Source organism: Lepidochelys olivacea (assembly GCF_965140295.1).
Source record: "Lepidochelys olivacea isolate rLepOli2 genome assembly, chromosome: 9".
In the NCBI taxonomy this organism is placed as follows: Eukaryota; Metazoa; Chordata; order Testudines; family Cheloniidae; genus Lepidochelys; species Lepidochelys olivacea.
Genome location: NC_140419.1, coordinates 42759003 through 42783099, shown reverse-complemented (window position 1 = coordinate 42783099; position 24097 = coordinate 42759003). Strand labels below are relative to the sequence as shown.

General features: G+C 42.9%; 1 protein-coding gene and 1 long non-coding RNA gene across 2 annotated transcripts; one reads left to right on the top strand and one right to left on the bottom strand.

The window, feature by feature from the left end:
* Positions 1-5477: 5477 nt before the first annotated feature.
* On the top strand, positions 5478-6443 carry LOC311525860 (G-protein coupled receptor 35-like; the record flags this gene model as incomplete). The annotated part of the gene is made up of 1 exon (XM_084638262.1): positions 5478-6443. One exon carries the CDS (start codon positions 5478-5480, stop codon positions 6441-6443), a length of 966 nt encoding a protein of 321 aa, XP_084494388.1.
* A 6768-nt stretch (positions 6444-13211) lies between these two features.
* LOC311525862 lies at positions 13212-22325 on the bottom strand. Its single transcript, XR_014712878.1, has 3 exons — positions 21517-22325; positions 15247-15398; positions 13212-13327 (listed from the first exon to the last, which is right to left on the bottom strand). It is a non-coding gene; the product is annotated as an uncharacterized lncRNA (long non-coding RNA).
* Positions 22326-24097: the final 1772 nt, after the last annotated feature.

Sequence of the window (24097 nt, the reverse complement as noted above, 5' to 3'; positions counted from 1 at the left end):
CACTCAAATCAAGCTTTATGCAAGTCTACTCATGCCCAACAAGACTGAGCTAAAGGCTCTATTCAGGGTGAGTGAGGGTGTTAACATCCAGCCCATAATTAAGTGTTGGTAGTCAGATAGTATTGGGATTGGAGGACATAGGAAACCATACCATTGAATGAGTTCCTGTGAAGCTCCATACCTATACATCTGGATACTCAAGTGTCTGAATTGTGAAGAGCACGAGACTGAGTGAATGAATGAGGCCACAGGAACTCTCCCCAAATCCCTGCACACCTTACAGAGTGTGCAGAAATGGGGGAGGATTCTTATAGTTGTTTCACATGATTACTAAAAAAGAATGTTGCTTCCATGATTCCCATGTTGGGAATGGAGTCATATAGTGTTATTGCTTCTCAGCTGTTATAACAGTCTCATTCAGAGTCAGGCCCCTTGTCGCAGCTGAGGGTGGCTGTGTGTTAGGTCAAGTCAGAACTTCAGCAATTACATTTTATACAGCTGTCCAGTGGCTTGTGTTCATGATCATAACAGCTCACCACACCCTCTCCATGATCCTTCAGAGACATTCTGGCTAAGAAGAGCTCAATGTTTGGCAAGAAGCCACACTATTTTGTACAAGGGATGCTGCAAACATCTACTGGAACTCTTTGCCACAAGTACCTGGACAGCAAGGGGAAGCCAATCTCCAGTAAACCTGTGCAACAGTTGGCTGTAACGTCTTTGCAAAAATAAACTGTGCTTGGATTTATAATGAAGCCATCTGATGGCAGAAACATGCCATTGCTGGGGTCAGGGGGGTGGGAGCAGCAGGGAAGCTGAAACTGGAAAAACTGCAAGGAAGCCTGAAGCACCCAATCCTGCAAACATTAAATTATGGTCTTAAAACCATTTTTTTCAACTGATATCAAGTGATTTTAGATCAAGCCCTATTAGAATAGCATTATTGACATCAGTCATGGAAACGCCCATAGCTTTCTTAGACCAGAAGCGGTGCCCCAGTGTTATGTTTAACATAGAGCAGTATATCCAATAAGTCAGTACAGACCTAAGCTCTGATGAGTGTATTTTTTCTTACCTTAGTGATAACACACTTCACTGATTAATTCCTCAAAAGATACCGGTGTACTAATGTGACACTATAAGCCACTAGAAAGAGGCTCAAAATGTGGGATTCAGAGTCTAAACACACTAAATATGCAGTGTATTTTTTAATAGGGTCCAGCTGTGAAATTTGGATCTGTGCCTGGGTTTTGCTTAAACGCACATACTCCCCCAAACGCTCAGGACTGTTCAGCTCTGAAGTTTTGGTTCAGGTCCCGCTACATACATTGCAGTACTAAATTTTCATATATATCTAGTCACAGTCTCCTCTGCAAAATCCCAACCACTATGTGGTGAAATAATCCTTCAGTCTCTCATGTGTTTCCAGTGCACAAAATATTTGCAACCCATGAATCTGGTTGCAAGTTTTTTCACATTACTTTTAGGGCTAGCTATCTACATAATTCCACAATTTTCACACCTCAAATCCATCCTCCACACCAACTTTCCACTGCTAAAGACTCTCTCTCAGATCTGTGCCAACTGTCTCTGGAGTGAGAAGGAGCTAAGAAGTGGGCCATACCTACATAATCAGTAGTAGCCTTCATAACAATGTTGAGTCATACAGTTCTGTAACTCATCCATTGATGCAATAATTCTAGGTTTTCTGAGACTGCAAAACTCTTTTAATGCATTGAGAAACAGACTGCCAGGCTGTTAGAACAGCGATATTATATAACTCTGTAGTGTTTATTAAGTCCCTACTAAAGCAAAATTCACTCTGAAGTCAGAGTTTTGCCATGCAGTCTCAGGGAGTCTGCAAACAGCGGCTGGGAATATAGTCCAGCTATGCTACCTTTGAAATATAATGAGCGATGACAGTTTAAATATCAACAGTGTGAACTATTTCATTGTTGCTCTTTTTAGCAGAAACAACCAACCCTCAAACACCCTTTAGTTCATTTGGCAGTACTAGGGCTTTGGGAAACAATACAATTGGGGAAAAAACAGCTCAAAAATTGCAATTTTGCATAGTGTGCAACTGCTACAAATTGGCCATCAGAACCCTGAAATTTCATGGGTTTTCATTCAGATATAGGAGTATTTAATTCAGCTTCAAAATGCTCATGTTAGTCCTGTAAAGAGCAATTTTTGCATCAAACCACAGGACATTACAAAACTTCATGTGTCAATGTGAAAAAAAAAACGCCCACAAAATTTCACAAACAGCAACTTTTTAAGATCACCAAAGAACTCAATAAATTGGTGAATACTTTTTGCACCTGGTAGCATGGTATTGATACACCTTCCCACCCCCCACCCCCCGCAACATTTAGCAGGGGCCCTGACACATTAATAGATGATAGTTAATTAGCATATACTGACAGGCTACTAACATGTGCTAATTGTGGCTGCACACCCAGATGCAGACAGCTCATAAGCCAGGGGAACATGGATGCAGCTGCCTGGCTGGCTCTGAGAGCATCTCTAGTGACCCTCCCACCTTCACCTGTGTCGGAGCAAACAGCTTTAGCACTGCCGCTTGTCCCTGGGCACCACAGACTCCTGGGTGTCCCATAAACATCTCCATCCGCCCCTGAAAAAAAACAAAACCCAAAACCTGCCTCCCTCTTTCCACTATAACAACATAGCACTAATCTCCACCTAACCTGTGTTGCTCCCTTAGCAGCAGGGTTTCTTCAGGAACTGTGATTCCATGTGCCCTTTTCTGCCAGCTGCACCAACATCATGGGGATGGGGGGGGGGGGGGGCTGCTGTACACGGCAGTAGCCTATTATAGTACAATAAGTTCAGATTTATGTTATGTGGGTACTGGTACTGAGGTTTGCAGAAAGATCCTCTAGCTGAGCTTCCCGTGCCACCCACCCATATCCAGCCTTTTCCAAGCTTTCCACTGCCTCCAGAATAAAAAGCAGAGGGGCCGATCTGCCCTATACAGCAGAACCTCAGAGTTACAAACACCTTGGACATGGAGACTGTTTGTAACTGAAATCGTCGTTACTCTGAACAAAACAGCATAGTTGTTCTTTCAAAAGTTTACACCTGAATATGGACTTAATACAGGTTTGAAATTTTACTATGTGGAAGAAAAATGCTGCTTTCCCTTTATTTTTTTAATAGATTACATTTAACACAGTACTGTACTGTATTTGGTTTGGGGCGTGGGGTTTTTTGGCTCTGCTGCTGCCTGATTGTGAACTTGCTTTTCCAAATGAGGTGACTGATTGACTGGTCGGTTTGTAACTCTGGTATTCAGAACGCTGAGGGTCCACAGTATTAGTATAACGCAGTTAAACACTAGCACTAGACAGCCTCCTTTTCTTCATCCAATTTTTTTTCCAACTAAAAAAGGATTGTTTGAGCTAAACAAAAAATTTTCAATACAGTTGACACTTTCCAGGATTTATTTTTTAAAATGAAAAACCAGAACCTGAAGATCAAAAATCTTTCAGTATAGAAAAAAAAGGGTTCAAGTTTTGTCTTTGTTTTTTTTTCTTTACAAAAAGTGAAAATTTTTTACTGAAACTTGCATTTTTTTAAGCAAAAGCAATATTTGAAAATTAGAAAAAACAAATTAACTTTTTTCAAAATCAATAAAACAAAATATTTTCAAAATGGCCCGGGAAAAAATAATTGGCTTTTTTTTAACCAACTCTGCTGGTTGTTAAAAGGTGTAAAAAGGCACCAGACTGTCGTGCTCTTTCATGGGTTTGTGGGTGGCACGGACATAAAGTACCCTTGCAAGTTATATAGCCCGTGTATGGGCCAGGCACAGTCGCAGAAGAGACATTAGCAGCAACAACTTGGAATTATACAATTTTTATATTTTGCTTAGTGAAAAAAATTACAAAATAAGTTAAGGGCATCAAATTTAACTATAAAAGCTGATTTTGTTTAATTACGGAACAGAACATTTCAGCTCTGCATTCAAGTATAATTAGAGCTGAAAAGTGTAATGCTGGGTACACAACAGAGGGCAGTAATAGACTCAATGTATCTGGACAGGGAGGTGGATGTGTAACGTGCACAGAAAACTATATGAAAGAGGAGGAGGGAAGTGTTACTAATGTAGTAGTGTTGGGCTGTTTTTGTTCGTGTCGACTGTAAAGAGTCAACTGTCTCTGTGTTTTGTGTGCTGCGGCACAGACCTTAGAACATCTGACTCAAGTAAGTCCTGAAGCCTCTCTTGCAATTTATTAGTCATTTTGAATGAACAGGTAACTTTTCATTCTTTATCATTGCTTTGGCTTTATCTTCCCCATTTCACTAACTGTGTTATAATGACTTTCACTGTCCTCAGTGATATCAGAAAATAGCTAGAGGGAAACTGATTGAAAGCAGACTTGAGCCTGCTCACGCTGGAAGTTTTCTGGATCCTGTACAATGACTAGGCAGCATTCAGACTAGCTGCTGTGCTTGTTCGGTTTTCAGTCATTTGGTGGGTTGGTCTGGGGGTCAGTTCAGTTTTTTGTCTGCCTTTCATTTTGTTCTGGGCTTATTTCTTTCTGCGCTGTAAGTGCAACTGGGGTAGGGAATCACACATCTCCACTCCCTAGGGCCCACCCAATCTTATGGGGAATCAAGCACTACGTAAGTTTTGCATGCTCCCCCCTTTTTGGGAACACTCCTGTAAAGGGGTTCTCTGGGACCAAAGACAGATTGGGCTTCCCTAGCCCTGTGGCTCCAATGGCTGCCTAAGGACTGTATTTGGAGTGGAGGATTTAAAACAGTCCTCCGCCAGGAGTGTCCTGGCCCCTGGAGATCCTAGGAGATCCATAGAAGTTGTGGGTAGAGTCACTGCCCATTTAGTAGGGGGAACTCTATTCCCTAGGAAAATTCTCTGCTTTGAGAGCCTCCATAGAGCTGTATTTCTTCAGGAATGGGTGCAGAGTGACACGGGGGAGTCCAGCTCCACATACCATTGACTGACAGACCCACCAGAATCCTCTAAGTGCTTGTTATTTGGCAGATTGCTGTGCTGTTTGAGGCAGAGACTGAATTCGATGATTCGAGCAAGTCCTACTGCATGAAAGAGAAGGCAAAAAAGTCTATATTATCATTCCATGTAGATACAGAGCTTAGCAGCAAAGAACCCTGAGTGGACCCTCTCGGTTCCTCCACCAAATAAGCAAGGAACTTACTAATTAAGAAGAAGATGACTATGAGAGAGAGCCTGGGGAGAAGCAGCAAACAGACCTTCCTCACAATCCTTCCTGGAGTGTTTGAGATTTAAGTTCATACGTTAGGAGAATGACTAGTTTTTAGATTGTAAACTCTAACTTCAACTTCATTTTAGGTCTCCAAAGCACCAGCACCACTAAATAAATTCATAAATCATCATGATTTTGCTCTATGTCATCTCTCTGATTTAAAATCTTCTTTTCCAGTAACTGTGCATCAGAACAAACCCAGAAATGAACTGCAGCAACAGCAACAGCAGCATCCAAGTGCCCCAAACTTTTCATCTCATACAGCTGATAGTATACATCCCAGTTTTCCTTTTTGGAATCCTATTTAATGCTCTGGCTTTCTGGGTGTTTTGCTGTAAACTGCCTAAATGGACAGAAACCAGAGTGTACATGATCAACTTAATGATTGCCGACTGTTGTTTGCTCTTCACTTTGCCCTTCAAAGCATTTTCCCACAACCAGATGCAGCACCGAGATAACAAGTGCTTGGCTTTAGAAGCCTCATATTTTATAAACCGGCATGTAAGCATCTATATTATCACCATCACAGCTGTTGATCGATACATTGCAATAATGTACCCCCTAAAATCAATGACTTTGAGGTCCCCCTTCAAGGCAGCTGTCACCAGTGGATTTCTGTGGCTACTAACGATAAGTTCTGTTTGCTTAGCTGTAGAATTGGAAGAGCAAGACAACTCTGGGATTTGCTTTGAAAAGTCTTCCACGGAGCCGTCCAAAGTGACATTAGCCTTTACTATTTGGGGATTTTTTATACCATTAATCATCTTGAGCTTCTGTTCAATTCAAATCATTAAGAAGCTTGTGAGAAAGAAGAAAACAAATCCACATGAGGAAAAACAAATCCAGAAAGCGATCTACATTGTTTCTACAAACATGGCTGTGTTCATTATATGTTTCTTACCTGTTAACATTGGGCACATTGTTCGGTTTATACTGGATTCCACCAGCACCAGCTGCCCAGTAATATACAAAGGTAATGTATTCTTGCACGTGGCCTCAATCATAGCAAACACTAACTGCTGCTTAGACGCCATTTGTTATTACTTTGTAAGCCAGGAATTTCAGGAGGCATCGTCCATGTTACCAAAGACAAAATCTGTGAAGTCGATGTCTAATCACAGCCAAGTCTCATCTATCCATATGCCACTGGGTAATATAAAATTTAGGTAATATGTATGTGACCTAGCTCACTGCTTTACTTTCCCCAGGGAAGGCAACATAAAAAAGCAGGACAATTGGTCCTAACTATCAAATCTGCTCATATTAATCTTGAATGAATGGGTGAGAGTTTCTTGATGGGGATATTGAAGATTGGATTTTCAAGCCCTAAGAAGCCCAGGATACACAATTACTGCACATTCAGATTGGAATTTACATGCAAAAATAGCTAGTTAAATGCTTGTCTAATTGTGATCTGCATTCACAAATGTGATAATTGCACAACTGCACACATATTTTTGTGCACGAACACAAGCATCCCAAGGTTGAAAGAGAAATCCCTGAAGCCATATGCTACAGAGATAGGGGGTGGCCACACAAGCCCTGGCCTGACCACTATTAAGCTCAAGGTCACAGTGCCACTCAGGTTTGAAACAGCCATCCCCTGGGTCTTGCTATTTGTGGTGGGCAGGAAATGCAGCCCATGCAACTGGGCCACATATGAGTGAGTGGCATTGAAACATGGCTCATGGGGTCCTAGCACCATTCAGATTTACCCCTTCTCCCCTCCATTAAATGGCACTCTACATCCCTTGACTGTATCTTTAGCAATGAAGCATATTGTGGGTTGTTGCTTTCATCATCTGGGGAAAATGAGAGTCGGATCTTCTTGTATGGAAGCCTGAGCTGACCTGAGTGGTTTGTTATTTACGTGATAAACTGCAAACAGACATGTGCTTAACTGGCTGAATCACTGCAGGCAGCAAAACAGCAGTGAGTTTTGCCATGATAGTAGGATAGAGAACTTTTTCCATCGGCATATAGGGCCCACCAAGTAGCACCAAGTCATAGTATTCAAAAAAATTATGTAAATAACGATATATCATAGAGCACATAGGGCTCTATATGTCTGCATCTGACCTGGAAAGATGACCTGACACCACCTCCGGAGGAAACAAGATGCAGGTGTCTTGTTTCCTTATGCCAAATGCATCAGGCTCACTTCAGATTATCAGAGATAAGTTAACTGAGTTTAGGAGAAAGCATGCTCTAACGATCCCATCCTGCCCCCTCAGAGTTTTACCATTGGCTTCACTGAGTGCAAGATCTGGGCCTAACTCATTGGGTAATGGAAGGGGAGTGAAAAAGAACCTTGGACTCCATGAACGCCCTTTGAAAAGGCTGGAATCCTTTTAGCAGAGAAGAAATGGACAGTCACTAGGGATTTGCCTATGCAGGTGAATATCTTGTAGGGGCTACCTCATGGGAGACTGAGGGATTGTGAGTGTCCTGGTAATAATTCATAGAGCAAGCCTAAATAAGGACCAGTATTCTATGGTCTTTATTAAAGAGTATTTTGAAGCAGTTTTCCTGAATTGTACTTGCTTCTGTAACATGTGTATAGTCCTCTTGTTGCTATTGACTTAGACTGTTGTGCTTGCCCCAAGAATAAACTTGCCTTTCAATCTTTTGTTATTTGTACTTTGAAGGAACAGCAGTTTGAAGAGGGCATTAGCCTAAGGTGAATCCACTTGTTCTGTACCACTACTCTCTGACATCAAAGAATATTCATGAGAGCGAGTGTTGAACAAAAGAGGAGTTAGTTTAGAGGCAGCATAACCACTTCTTACACCCTTCAGAAAGATCCATCATGACCCTAGTCAATTGTCAATGTTGAGAAGTCAAGTCCTTGGAAATATTCACAAATGGCCAAAGTCTCCCATCGTTCTTCGCTGTGAGTAGTGCTTTTCTTCAAGAGCATCTTACCATCGCAATGGTACCATTGAAACTGATGCAACTGCTTGCAGAGTAAAGTACTTCTCAGCATGAGTAATGGTGGGAGAATATGTGCCAAAGTTACTATGATGAATACTGGTCATTGATTATAATATTTGGGGAATGTTGACAGATAATTTATACAATGACTAATTCTCTTCACTAGATGACTAGCTCGCTGAACACTATTCATTACAGGTTTGTTACCTGATTCTACACGGACCCCTCTCCCTGCAGCACCACATAGGACACTGCAGCATGACAGGAGAATGAGGGCCTGCTCCACCCCTGCAAAACAGAGACCAAGAAGGGACACAGAGTGAATGGAAACTTGGATTCATTCCAACATCTACACACCAGCCAGCAGAACTAGTCAGGTGTATGGAGTGAGGGTGTTTCACCCCAAAAAGCATGAGAGTAGCTTATGTTCCAACCCCACAAGAAGGGGGCAAAGAGAGGAGAAACTGTAAATAAGTGGAGTGACTTGATCATATTGGTGCTGAGAAATTGCAGTGTACATGAGGCCCTGATCATGACCTAGAAGGTCGAGAGGTTAATAGCCTGACTCCTACCATTATCTGTAGCCCTGGGAAGGATTTTTTTTCCCCTGAAACCATCTGGGCTCAGAGAGTGAGAGTTCTTAGCTTGACTTCATTTTACATTCACAACATATCAAGCTAAATTCACCAATGGCATTTGGACAAAATCAAAAGACAGTCTTATCACCAAGACTCAACACTACATTGTACTTAGCAGCATGAGCTTAGGAGAAAACTAGCTGACCTGAGGATTTGTTAATCAGATATTTTCACCTGTAGGTGGCCATTTCAAATGTGGCTGAGCTTCACAAAGAGAGAAAGTCGTGACAGTTATTGCAATGCCCTGTAATATCTGTGGGGACCATATTATATTCAGTTTATGTCTCACTCTGCGCTAAGGATTGGAACTCGAGCAGGGAGGGTTACCACAAACATCTCCAGGAACCAAAAACTGTGAGAGGTGATTACAGCAAGTCATGCAGGTTGTAACATCTCCAGAGAGGTACCAACATCTGGAGAAGCTCACCTATACTAGTTCAAACCAGCTTATCCAGAGACCAGACCAAAAAAAGGTCTCTGGGATAAAAATCTGGGTTAACACTGACTCAGGCTTTCTTTTTGATCCAGCAAGTGAACAGGACCTCCTGTCTAACAGCCACACCCTCATAGAAGGATTGGAAAGGCTTTGGCCTACTAGAGCCTCATAAGACTGAGGGGTGACCTCTTAAATTTTTAGCATGTGCATAGGAACTTTTTTGTTTTTAGATGTTTTCTCTGTGGTGCTTTTATTTTAGGAACGAATCCAGTGTGTTTTGTGAAGGAAGGTTAGTGAGTGGTGTACACTGTTAGAGCCTCTGGAGAGAGGTTAACGACAAGGGTTGCATTGTGATCAGATTTCAGAGTAACAGCTGTGTTAGTCTGTATTCGCAAAAAGAAAAGGAGTACTTGTGGCACCTTAGAGACTAACCAATTTATTAGAGCATAAGCTTTCGTGAGCTACAGCTCACTTCCTCAGATGCATATCGTGGAAACTGCAGCAGGCTTTATATATACACAGAGAATATGAAACAATACCTACTCCCACCCCACTGTCCTGCTGGTAATAGCTTATCTAAAGTGATCATCAGGTGGGCCATTTCCAGCACAAATCCAGGTTTTCTCACCCTCCACCCCCCCCCCCCCACAAATTCACTCTCCTGCTGGTGATAGCCCATCCAAAGTGTTGTCACTTTGGATGGGCTATCACCAGCAGGAGAGTGAATTTGTGGGGGGGGAGGGGGGGGAGGGTGAGAAAACCTGGATTTGTGCTGGAAATGGCCCACCTGATGATCACTTTAGATAAGCTATTACCAGCAGGACAGTGGGGTGGGAGTAGGTATTGTTTCATATTCTCTGTGTATATATAAAGCCTGCTGCAGTTTCCACGATATGCATCTGAGGAAGTGAGCTGTAGCTCACGAAAGCTTATGCTCTAATAAATTGGTTAGTCTCTAAGGTGCCACAAGTACTCCTTTTCTTATTGTGATCAGAGTGTTGGGGAGGTGTAAAGCTTAAAACACTAGTCTGGAAGGAGAGAGGTGGAGGTCTCGGCCCGAGAGAGGTAATGGCTGGGAGCCAGAAACCTTACGAGAGTGCCCTCAAGGAAAATCACAAGGGGTTCAAAGGTGCAATTAATCCTGAAACTGTGACTGTTTCCATGTGGAAGCTACTTAGTACCCTGAGTAAAGTGAGCTGATAGCCTTTATCTGCTTCTGAAACAACTCTTATCCCACTCCCTGCGTTCACCACGCAAACAGTCTCTGGTAGTCTCACCAGAAAGACCAAGGATTTGAATGGGCAATGTACTGAACAACACTCTCATCAGAGGAGCTCCCTCCAAAGCAAGGTTCAGGCATATTATTAGTAGGAGGAAGAGGAAAATTTGCATTGTCACATCCTGCACTGCATTCATCCTGTGAACTAACAGAGGAGCTCAGTACCCACAGCCACTAAGTGCCCTTTTTATAAAATACGTAATTACAAAAGTAAGTGGCTGGGATGCAAAATTCCCCAGTGACAACAGAGAACTGAAAAAGGTATCAGCAACATTAGGTTTCTCTAAGGATGTGCAGGCTGAAGTCACAGAACCTACCTACCACGTGGGGGTAGACCTGTAGAGTAACTGTTATTAGCTTTCTTAGGTGGGGGCTTCCTGTTTTTTTGTTGCAAGTACAGCTAAGCCTACGCTATGAGCTAGCGGTGTGATCGTTCTCTGCTCCAGTACCAAGACATGTGCTAGTTCTCATCAAGCTAGCACAAGTATAAATTGCCATGACAGGATCATAGAATCTCAGGGTTGGAAGGGACCTCAGGAGATCATCTAGTCCAACCCCCTGCTCAAAGCAGGACCAATCCCCAATTTTTGCCCCAGATCCCTAAACGGCCCCCTCAAGGATTGAACTCACAACCCTGGGTTTAGCAGGCCAAAGCTCAAACCACTGAGCTATCCCTCCCCCCAAAGGGATGGGCAGCAGCAGCGGAGACACAGCTCAGCTGTGCCAAATACATATTGTACTCGGCCCAGTTGAGCCATGGCTCTGCTGCCGCTACCGTTGCTGCTGTGGCTACATTGCTATTTATACCCAGGTTAGCTTGAGGAAAGCCAGCATGCGTATGTGTATGTGAGCCGGGGAGGGGGTAATCACACCCCCTAGCTCTTAGGGCAGGCATAGCCTGTGAATGAGGTTTATGCAGGGCAGAAGGCTAGATGTAAGAGTTCAGTGGGATGTCAAACAGAAAATGTGTCGAAAAGCCTGCCCTGAAAACATTTTTGTAGCTGCTTAAGATAACTTGGAGATGTTTACACTGCAAAAGAGTATCAGTGAAAGATCAGGGTGGTGCTTATCTGCAGGTTGATATGAAAAGCTTCTGTGTCTTTATTATGCTAATGGTAACATTTGCAAAAGTGCCTGAGTTGGAGCCTCAATATTTTTTTTTAAAGTGATTTAGGTATTTATACCCAGATCCACAGAGGTATTTAGTCTTCTAACTTCCATTGAGACTAAATAGCTTTGTTCATCTGAGCCTTAAGAGCTTAAATCTCATTTAAAGGAACCAGACAGTCAAAAGTTATGGCCACACCACAAAAATAAAGCCTCAACCTGCAGCAATGAGTCTAAAAGCCCAGCTCTGCTTTGGTGCTAAAAAGAGCACTGTAGACGTTTCCTCTCAGGCTGGGTCTTCAGCTCTGAAAGCCAGCAAGGGGGGTGGATCTCTGAGCTCAAGCAGAAATATCTAGAGTGATTTTTTTTTTTAGTGCCATAGCACAAGGCCGCATCTGTAGACCTGATCTCTGAGACTCACTGCCACGGGTTCAGTTTCTTCTCTGTAGACATCCCCAAAGCCCAACTCTCCTCTCACTCCAAAATAAATAAGAAGGAGCTGTACTGGTGTCAATGGAGGTATAAAAACAGAGCGAGGATAATCAGGCACAGCGATATGGGTTGGGGTAAGCTAGGGACTGGTGGCTTTTTGGCATAGTCAGAAACAATATCCAGAACGTAAATTAGTAAATTAATATTCAAAGTCCACCAATTTCCAGAAACCTTTCAATGCTGTAACCTGAATCAACAATATTCACACAGTGAGTCTGCATGCATCATTCACTCCTCTCACCTTTCATTGTTTTGACGAATTCCACATGTAGGGAACATTTTATACTGGGCTTGGTAAACCCAGTACAGTGACCTGCAGTCCAGCCTACCTTCTTCAAAACACCCAGCTTCCTTTTGAATGACATGTTCCCCAGCTGTCTACAATCTGCAATCCAATGAAGTAGCCTTCAAGTTTAGAAGACAAAAACAAGAGTTAAATATGCTGAAAATCTGAAAACTCCCCAATGGAGACCAATATAAAGGGGCTCAGATAAAAAAAATAATCAATAGAGTAATGTAAAGCACTTGTAGGTAATTTTGTCTTCTCTTTGATTAAAATGGAGACCTGATTCCAAATGAAAAGGTAGCCCCACTGCAAAGAATCACCACCCTCACAAATGGCACTGATGAGAATCCATATAAATTGGCTCTGCAACTGACTCACTGCATGGTTTAAGCAAGTCACTTAAGCCAATTTTTTTCAAAATGTAGGTGCCTAAAGTTAAGTACACATATGTATATATAAGCACCTACTTATGTGGCTTGATTTTCAAATACTGAGCACACACAACTCCCACTGATTAAAATGAAATCAATAGGAGTTGCAGGTTCTCAGTTCAGTTTGAAAATTAGGGTGCTAACTAGGTGCCTGTAAATAGGTAGCATTCCAACCATGCTCCTACCACAATGTACACACTAAACAAAGGATCCAAACTTATCCCATTTCTGACCTTTGTTTGACTGTTAAACAACAAACAGACTCTTTTTCCTTACACCTAATTTTCACAGTCACAGAGAGAAACACAAATCTCGGTTTTAGCTAACTGGAACCACCTGTTTGGTGCCAGGGTGAGTCAGCACAATATCTCTGCATCTCTGGTACCGGAACCTCATGTCAGGATGAGTTAGAAGAACTCTGTATTTCTGTGCAGGGACCCACAATCTGACCCTATTAGAAACACAGATTTGACATATTTAGTCTTAGGATATCTTTCTCAGTATCGCATCTTAAAAAAAAACAAAACCAAAAAACCCTGTATTGACTTCCAACAAGTGTTAAGATAGCGTTTTCTCTCTTGATGATACCTATCTTCCAGCTTCTAGAAAGGCAGAAATGGGGGGAGAAAAGACCATGGGAGCACTGAGAAAACTGAAGGATTCCCTCCCTGAAAGACTCTGTGACAAGGAATTGAAATATAACATGACTGCGAACAGGTATACGAACAGAGAGATCATAAGGTCGATGCTGTGGTTCTATGCAAGTGTAACTGAGGGCAGGATTTGGACCACAAGCCCTTTATCATTGATAAATTATGATGGTGCATAAGCCAGGAAGACCGCAGCTTGACTTTCAGAACCAAGGTTCAAGTCTACAGAATTACAACTGGAAAAAGTAATCTTTATACCTGTGGACTGAGCAAATGTGATCCAGAAATCATTGTTTTTGCAGTGACTATCCTCAACAGACGTACATTTTAAGATACTCATGTTGTGATTACTCTACTCAAAACTGGAGCTGTGGGAGAGCACTGAAGACCAAGTTTTGCCTAATTAATGAACAGAATCTGTAACTAAACACTACATTATATTTAAGCACACCTCCTATTAAACTGCATTCAGCTAAAGACCTAAAAACGTCAGCCAGCATTCATCTGCAGGACTCCAGCGGACACATCATTTGCCACATTTCTCTCATGACTTTCAAAAAAAGACGTCTCTTAAATATAGTCAAAGTTGTTTAAACTGAGCATCAATTAAATTTACAGCTGAAAAAAATGCCTATATTTTATGATCTGCATAAATTGGTGGATTTACACAGCTATCCATCATGCTGGAGGAAAACTACAGGTTATTTTTTCTTCTTGTCATAAAGTTCCTCAGATGCCAGTGAGAAAGGGATATAATTAGGTTATTCAGTCCATGGCAGAGTCTCAATGACTGATGACTAGAGGTGCCAACTAGGAAGACGTAATAAAATGGAAGACAAGAGAATTGGTTAAAATCAGGCAAAAAACCCAAAAACATTTGTTTAGTGTCTAACCCTCGGAGGGTAAGATTCTTTGATACTTAAGAAAAATGTCTCAATAACGCTGATGCATGGCAATTGTATTTTTGATGGCCTTTCCTATATGATACAAGATTATCCCAAATTCTTTTAAGTAACCTCAGGTCTGTTAATCTCATTTATTATTTGCTTGCCTCAAGGCTGATCTCTTTCAGGCTCTGGGCATTGGCCACTGAAGAAATGTCTACAATGCAATTAAATACCTGCAGCTGGTCATTGTCAGCTGACTTAGGCTCATGGGGTTCAGGCTATGGGGCCGTTTAACTGTGGTCTAGACGTTCAAGCTCTGGTGGGAACCCAAGCTCTGGGATCCTTCCCCCTTCCAGGTGCCTATATCACAATTAAAATGCCCTATAGACTGAGCTTCGTGAGCCCAAGTCAGCTGATACAGACCAGCCATGGGTGTTTAATTGCAGTATAGACATACCCTTAGGGCCTGATTAAAGCCCAGAGAAGTCAATGGAAGGACCACTGCTGACTTTAATGGGCATTGAATCAGACACTTACACCAGTCTCCCCTGTCACACATATCTTTGCCAGTCCCATTGATTTCAGTAGGGTTACATGGGAATAACTAAGTACTGAATTTTAGTCATTGCATTAACGGAACTGCATGGAGTCACTGGGAAAAGAGTTTGGGCACTTTCCCCTTTTGTTAGAGATTGAAATTTTTATATCTCAGTTGACTTCTCAAAAGGTACACTGTAAAGTTGGGGTTTTTTTTGGAACAGCAGCTCAGATCACTAATAAAATATTACAGCTGAATTTTATAACATCTGAAAGTAGCTTCCTCTTTTACTTACCTGATGGAGCTGAATCCAGGACTCTCCGTATCTTGAATGAGCTAACGGCATTCCCAATATATGCAAAGCACCATCTTTTTCTGTGCTGTTTTCGGTTCTTGCAGCATCAGTAATATTTGCAGAAGGGTCAAAGAATCAGGAACAACTCAGGGCTTGACAGATAAAATGAGGAAAGGGTTTAAATGTTTCATTTTTAAATGAAAACATGTTAGTGCATTTTTAACTTATTTATAATTTATACAAGGCCATGGACTATGACCTTCCCCCTCCCATACAATCTTTTGGTCTAATTTGGACAGATACAATACTGATATTTAAAGCTCAGGTTCCCACACTTTGGTTCATGGACTATTGGTGGCCCCCAGAGCTAATTCTGCCATAACAGTGAAGTGTCAGCTTGCCTTCAAGCAATAACACTTCCTTCTAGTTATAGTTCAGTTCTGGATTCTGGGTCTGATCCAAAGTCCATTGACTTCAATAAGCCTTGGATAAGACTCTGTCCTAGAATGTCAAAGTTTTTCTGACCATTTGGAGTGATAAATACCCAAGCATTTCTCTGCACCCAGCATGACTGTGTCAAGTCTTCCTGTCAGCCTTAGGCTTGGTCTACACTAGAAAAATAGATTGACTTAACTATGTCACTTTGCGGTGTGAAAAATCCTCACTCCCCAAGCGGTGTAGTTAAGCCAACCTGTTTCCTGCTGCTTCCCTGGACCCACTTGAGGAGAACAGGCTGTCAACTGAAGTAGTAGGAGCCAGCTAGGCCCTTAAGACGCTGATATCTTCCCTCACTCAGGCCCTGCTACCAGCTTGCTCATTTGTCCCCTTCAATTGAGTGTTGAGACCCAAAATAGCTGGCACAGAACAGCAGTCATGAGTGAAAGAAGAAAACGCCCCTCTGGGGTAGCATTCGGAAAAAGAAAGAAAGCAAAGGAAGCTTTTCTATCTAAGCAGGAAGGAGCTCTCCTGAGATACATGGACACAAATGTTCACGGTGAGCCTTCTGGCCCCAGTGAGGATGTGAGTGGTGAGAAGATGCATGATCTTCCAGTTAGTCAGAGTGCAGGTGACCTGGCAGCTACTGCAGCATCCATATCGCCGTCTCAAATGGCTGTAGCCATGCACATTCCTGAAGAAAAGTGTAGCTCAGAGAAGAGTGTGGTGGAGGCGCAAGAAATAGCTGCTGCTGAGTTTAGTTCCTTAGGTCGAGATGATCCAGGACTGTGGACCCACTTGAGCAGTAGCCTGAGGGACTTCCTTGTACTGCATGGGCCACAGCAAGTGAAAAACTTCATGTTCCTCAAAGACAATGAAAACAGAAGTTTCCATCCAACACATTACTGGCACGAAATCCCCAATGGTGACAAAGTGGAGAGGCCATGACTTATGTACTCAAAAACCCAGAATGCTGCATCCTGTTTTTGTTGCAAACTCTTCCAGTCTAATGTTCCAGCCACATTGGGTTCTACAGGAACAAAGGACTGGAAAAATCTGGCTAGAAATCTGGCATGCCATGAGAAGGCAGCAAATCACCAGAGAGCATTCCATAGGTGGAAAGAACTTAAGGTGAGACTAAGGTTCAAGGCCACCACAGATGATCAGCATCAAGAGAAGATTGCATCAGAGTCTCTTTATTGGCAAAATGTTCTGAAAAGGCTCATTGCCATTGTGAGAATGCTTACTACCCAAAACCTAGCACTGCGTGGCCCTTCAGATCAGCAGTATGTGCCAAGCACTGGAAACGTCCTTAAAATTGTGGAGCTGATGGCTGAGTTTGATGCTGTACTCCAGGAGCATCTAAGAAAAGTCACCACCCAAGAAATGTACACACACTGCTACCTTGGAAAAACAATTCAAAATGAGATCATACAGTTACTGGCAACAAAAGTCAAACAGAAGATTGTGGCAGATCTGAAGTCAGCAAGATATTACTCTGTTATTCTGGACTGCACACCTGACATCAGCCATACTGAACAAATGACTTTAATGGTGCATTTTGTAACAACAACAGAACCTAGTGAAAATGTCCCTGCAATGGTGACTGTCAGAGCATTTTCTAGAATTTATTGACATTGATGATTCTACAGGAGCTGGTACGACAAATGTGCTTTTTAAAAAGCTGGAAGATACGGGAATTGCGATAGCTGACCTGAGAGGTCAGGGCTACGATAATGGTGCCAACATGAGAGGAAAGAATAGAGGAGTGCAGACACGAATCCAAGAGTTAAATCCTCAAGCTTTTATTTGTCCCAGGCAGTTCTCGTTCATTGAACTTGGTGGTCAGTGATGCAGCAACAGCTTCTAGTGAGGCTGCTGAATTTTTTAATGTAATTCAAAGCATCTATATATTTTTCTCTGCATCAACTCATCGATGGCAAATTTTGAAGCAACATCTGGGAACATCCTCTCTGACACTGAAACCACTGAGTGCCACATGAAAGTCGAGTGGAGGTGATTAAAGCCTATCAAACACCAAATTGGGAAGATAGATGATGCCATAGTTGCCATTATGGAGGATAATGCTATGACAGGAACTGTTCATGGGAGAACAGTGGCAGAGGGAAATGGAATCACCAGAAACATACATAACTTCACATTGCTGTGTGGCTTAATGCTCTGGCATGACATACTGTTTGAAATAAATGTTGGAAGCAAGAGACTCCCAAGGTGTTGACCTTGATATATCTGGAGCAATGGAACAACTGGACAAAGCAAAGCCATACCTACAGTCTTACCGGTCATCTAACCTCTTGCCAACGATGAGTGGCCACTACAGACTGCAGTCTGCTCCAGTGAGCGGGAGCTAGATGATGACTGGCAGTAGCCACTGAAGCAAGGTGGGTTTAGAGGGTTGGGGGTTCCCCTGTGAGGGGAGACCCAGAGAGAGTGGGGCTACTGCTGGGGCAGAACCCCGAGGTAAAGGGGCATCGGGGTCGGGGAGGGACACGGGGCCAGTGGCAGGTGAGCCACCAGGCTGCACAGGGTGCGCTGGGCTGGAATCGAGCCAATTCCCAAGATGACCAGCAGGAAGTGCCGTGTCGGTGAGTCTTGAACTTGCTAGACGCTCATGTTGGAAGGACAGAAAATACACAAGAGAGAGGAACCAAACTGCAAAGTGATCCAGAAGATTAGAACAGTGCAAGCCACAGGAAGTGAGAGATGTTTTTATTGATAAACTGGAGAGGAAATAGTCAGCTTCGATACAAAATGATAGTGGGGGAGGGAACCTTATCACACAGCATCATCCACTGGATTAAAGGGATCTTATTTCCATTTTGTCTCCTCATTACCCTAATATTTTCATATGAACAAGTATTTTCATTTGCCATTGGGAAGCAGGCAGGGGATATGAGATAAGGGAAAGAGAAGATCTCTATCTTTAGAAGTGGTTTACTCAATAGAGCTTGACAACCATTGCGTTGGAGGGAAACGATCTTCAAGTCACATTCCTATCTGCAGTTTTTAACCTATTATTGTTACCAGAACCAGCCAAGATGGCTGCATCTGGAGTGGCTAGAAATCAAAGGTATTTCTATTTGTTCCGTTTATTTACTTCATGCACTTGACAGCATTCTGTGTAGAGTCAATGCAATTTTATTTCTACTTATTTTTGTGCCACTTCCTTCTTTCTCTCATACCACTTCTTACTTGTTGTTCCCCTTTGAAAATTTCCATGGGGGCGGATGGAGCTGCTATTTATAGAACCATTTGCCAAATTAAACACACTGCTACTTGTCCAACAGAGAAAATATTTTTGAGCTCTTGCTAAACCAACAGCAGTCCCCGCCTCTTGCAAGTTCTTTTTTTTTTTTTGCAAGAGCACTAGAAAAAGGAATGGTTCTTTTGCTTTCAGAGGGGATTTTCCAAACTGAGTGCTATGGCATACTAGTAATGCTGATGAGGTGAAGAATTTGTTGAAACAACGCATCAGTGACACTAGCTAGTTTAACAGCTGTAGTAAGACTACTTGGGGAAACACTTTCTGGTCACTAGCATTCTGCACTAATATGAAGAGTGTGGCTGAGTGACCCGCGGGCTTGGGAACAAAAGAATTATCATTCATTGTTATGTGTTATGTGTGAAAATGTGTTAACATTTTCGTATTAGTTACTGATGTTTGCTTAACGGAAGGCCAAAATCAGTGAGGTGCTGAGCGCCCTTAAACCCCAATGCAAGCCTATTGACTTCAGGGTTGACTTGTCTCTTTCTCAGTTCTTCATTTTACTGATGACCCTAAATTTCCTGGAAGGACAGAATAACAGCTGTTGCAAACTTGCTCTTCTGGAGATACTAGAGACCTTTTAAGTAACAGTATGCTCTTACGTTTTGCTGGCTCGCCTGCAACCACCCTAGCAATAAGCTTCCGCTGATAAGGCTCACTACATTTACGCTATGGGTAACTTTGGTTCCTACTCCAGAGTTCCCACTATCATTACATTCCTTTTATGTAACATGCACACGCACACTCTACATATAATTTAACTAAAATTTTAACTTTTTTACTTAACAGTATTAACTTAATTTAGTATCCATAACTCTAATCTGAATACTTAAAGGTCTTGAATAATTAATCTCTGTATCAACCAGTATAAGGTTGCATGTGGTAGCATTGGTTCCTTTTGATTTTTCTTTCTGAAGATTTAACGTGTTGCAAGACTATACCATGTCCTCAATTTGACTAAACATGCCTGGCCAATACACAGCACCTTGAGATCTACATAGCTCTTCTTCCAGAAGACCATTATGAATAACAGCCAAGATCTCTTTTGTGAGACTTTCCAGGAGTATGTCACTTTTACAGACAAGTCCATCTTGTACATGTAGTTCCTCTCTATATCCCTCTGGTACTTCAGGACTCATCTGGCCATCCTTTCAAAATAGTTTGTCTTGAGGTTTGCAGGCCAACATCATTTGCATTAGCTGCTTGACATTCCTGCAGTTTCTGTTCTGAAATAGGCAAATTTGTCTACAACTACTATAGAATTGACCCATTTTGTAGGTTCTTCCACTTTTGGTATTACTTGAAGCTATTCCACGTGGAGCAATTCTTTTTCTACTTTATCCCTTAATGTCTCTGGAACTTTGAGTGTATGAATTACAGATGAAATTTATGAGTTCATCTTTATGCTACACATCCTAAACCTTCAAATACATCTGTGTATTCTTTAAATATATCCCAGTCACCTTCTGATTCTTCCTTTAGCATATTGACTTTTTGCACTAAATTTACAGACTGTGACAAGTTTAAGCCCGGCATGGCTTGTGACTGCATGCCTGGGTGCTTACTAATGAATGGCATGCTTACGTTGCAGTATGTGTGCATGTTTTTCCGGTTTATCCAGCCCTTTTCATTGTTTTCAAGTCATTTCATCTGCATGATATGTCCACAACATGTTCAAGAGTTATATTAGTCTCCCTCAACAACTTAGCTCGCACTCAGATTGCTGCAATGCCATACACAATGAGTGATTCACACAGTTCTCCAAATTCACAAGATTGTGCTGCCAGTTTTAAATCAGTCACACGTTGGTCTCCATCTATATGGTTTGCAGTGAAATATTTGCGGCTGTCATATGACACGTGCCTTTGCAGAGCACAGTCTGCCTCACACTTATTCTTTAACACCTGTATTTTTCCTTTACCTGCTACATCAAATTGAAAAGTGTTTCATTCCTCTCTTGCTCCTTCACTAGGGTTCCTAACTTTCTAATCTCACAAAACTGACCACCCCTGCCCCGCCCCTTCCCTGAGGCCCCACCCTGCCCCGCCCCTTCTCCAAAGCCCCACCCATGCTCACTCCATCCCCACTCCCTCCGTCATTCCCCACCCTCACTCACTTTCACTGGGTTGGAGCAGGGGGTTGGGGTGTGGGAGAGAGGTGAGGGCTCTGGTTGGGGGTGCGGGCTCTGGGGTGGAACTGGGGAGAAGGGGTTCAGGGTGTGGGAGAGGGCTAGAGCAGGGGGTTGGGGTGGGGAGGGGAGGGTGAGGACTCCAGCTGGGGGTGTGGGCTCTGGGGTGGGGCTGGGGATGAGGGGACTGGGGTGTAGGAGGGGACTCCGGACTGGGGCAGGGGGATGGCGTGCCGGGGGAGGGTGAGGGCTCTGGCTGAAGGTGTGGGCTCTGGGGTGGGTTGGGGATAAGGGGTTTGGGGTATGGGAGGGGGCTGGGGCAGGGGTTGGGGTGTTGGGGCTCCAGACAGTAATTTGGGTGTGGAAGGGGACTCGGGGCTGGGGCACAGGGTTTGGGGTGTGGGGTTCCAGCAGCGCTTACCATGGCTCCCAGGAAGTGGCTGCCAGGTCCCTGCAGCCCCTAGACGCACGGATGGCCAGGTAGGCTCCGCGCGCTGCCCTTGCACCCACAGGCACTGCTCCCACAGCTCCCATTGGTCGCTGAACAGCTCAAGTCCTTGCTTCCACTTTCTCCAGTTTTTCTGCTGCATTTCCTTCAGACACAAACTTTCCTGGAAGTTTTAGTTGGTCCTTTGTTTTTTCAGGTCTGTTCTACCCTTTTCTTTCATCATGTGAGAACAAATCGAAAAGTAATAACTGTTGCCAGGTACTGAAGACTCTATGTAACAGTAAACACTTTACTTAACATGTTGTTGAGAACTGTACATATACATATGTTAGGGAAAAAGGGTTCCCCTCCCGTCTAGGGTTAGGAGGGTAGCCTTCTCTGGACTTCTGTATTAGCCAAACAAAACACAGAGTCTTGGCTCTTTGATAAAGTGAGGCACTTTATTGCTAGCAAATACGACAGCTGAAGGGCTCACCAATTCCTTTTCAGAGGAAAATGGTGAAGCCCCGAACAAAGAACAGGGATGAGCTTTTATAGCTTGGTTCAACATACATTGTGATATCTCTTCCAGTTCGAACCGGTTAACCCAGTCTGTTTGAAGTTCTGGGGTAGGTAAGAGCATGGAGGCTTATCTGTATAAGGAATTCTCTCCCCAAAAGCAGGGAGTGCAGGTTACACACAGTTCACATTCTTTCTATCCATAAACAAAGTAGAAAGGACAGATAAGCATAGAAAAAAGACAGCAGCGTAGCTTTACATGATTATAGGGTCGCTTTCTGGGTTTTTTTCCCTATCACATATTTCTGGCTTGCCTGGCAGGTTCCAAGTGCTTTAGCAATGTACTTCTGCTTATAGGTCTCACTATATAATAATTGCCCCCATACAACATTATGAGTAACTTTGGTTCCTACTCCAGAGTTCCTATCATCATTACACAGAGAGCAAATCCAGGAACCAGAAGAAAGCTGACAGTATAGCAGTAGCTCTCTTTTATTGTATGTATGTACCTCTAATCTGAGTCCAAGAGCAATTTAGGAAAAAGTCACTTCTTTGTCCACTAACAAAGAACAAACTGATTTCCATTGTCCTTAATGAAAACAGAAAGTGGCAGGAAGAGAGATTTTAATTAAAAAATGTGTCCCTAATGAAAAAACCCAAACTGGATTAGTTTGCAATTCAGAGGTCAAATGAATCACTGCTTTATCTTCAGGAAGGATGATCTTGTAGTTTTGGCACTTAAGTGGGACTCAGGAAAAAAATGGGTTCAGTTCCTGCTTTTTCCACAGATGTGTCCTAAGTCTGTTCACTTTCTCCTTCTGAGCCTCAGTTCTCCACCTGTAAAATGGTGGGATAATACTATTTCCTTATCGACTTACATTATAAGCTCTTGAGGGCAGCGACTGTCTCTTACTATGTGCCTGATTTGCTTGTACAGTATCACACAATAGAGTCCCTGTTATGGGTGGGACTTCCACATGCTACTGTAATACAAACAATAATAAACTGCTATCTATTTCAGGTACTTCCTGGCCCCCCCACCAGATTATCCGAGCACCTCACACTCTTTCGTGTATGTATCCTCACAACGCCCTGTGAGCTAGGGCAGTGCTATTATCCCCGTTGTACAGATGAGGAACCGAGGCACCGAGACCCAGATCCCCAAAGATATTTAAGCTCTTAACTACCATTGAAGTCAATAGGAGATAGATGCCTACATACCTTTGACGTTCTGAGCCTAAACAACTTGCCCTCAGCCACATAGAAAATCTGTGGTGGTGCAAGGAACGGAAGCCAATGTCTCGTGTTCCAGTCTAGCACCCCAACTACTTGACCTTCTTGTGAGAACTTGGCCTACAAGTTTACATTAGTTACAACCTCAGCTGTAAGGAGTGAGTGTGCATTCATATTATGTCACAACAACAAATGTTGATGGGAGAAGGTGCAAAAGTGAAACAGAAAAACTAAGTTAAGTCTTAAACAAAAGGCCTCCTGATATAACCTCAGACTGTGTTAAGAGCATGCTTGGTAAATAAGAAAACTGGAAATCAATTAAACAAAATTGGTACACCGCAAACTAGGCCTATCTAATGGACAAAATATGGAGAATGCGGGGTGGAGGGGACTGGCTAATGGAGTGAGCTTCACCATCATGACTGCGAGTCCACCATCTGTTGAGACTATAGGCCTGCTTTGCTCTAATCCTGAGAGATGTCCTGATCAGAGAGAGGGACCCAGAGGCCATCACCACCTACACTCGCTTCAGCTAAATCCCAAATACCACCTGGGATGTGAGACTTTGTCTCCCCTTGCATTCATTTCCTTCCCTGTCTTATTTCTTCTTTCTCCTCTTTCCATTTGTCTAATAAGAGTCCGGTTTAGCCAGCCAAGACTGTATATTCTGCTGTACACCTGTGACCAGACAGGCAGCTAGAAGCAATGCTCTAAAAAGTTCAATGCTGGTACAAGTTTGCCAGGCCTCAGAGTCACAGATGCAGTGCCTGTTTTTTCTCCAGCAGTAAGGATGCAAGTGAAAGTCAAACCAGAGACAGAGGCT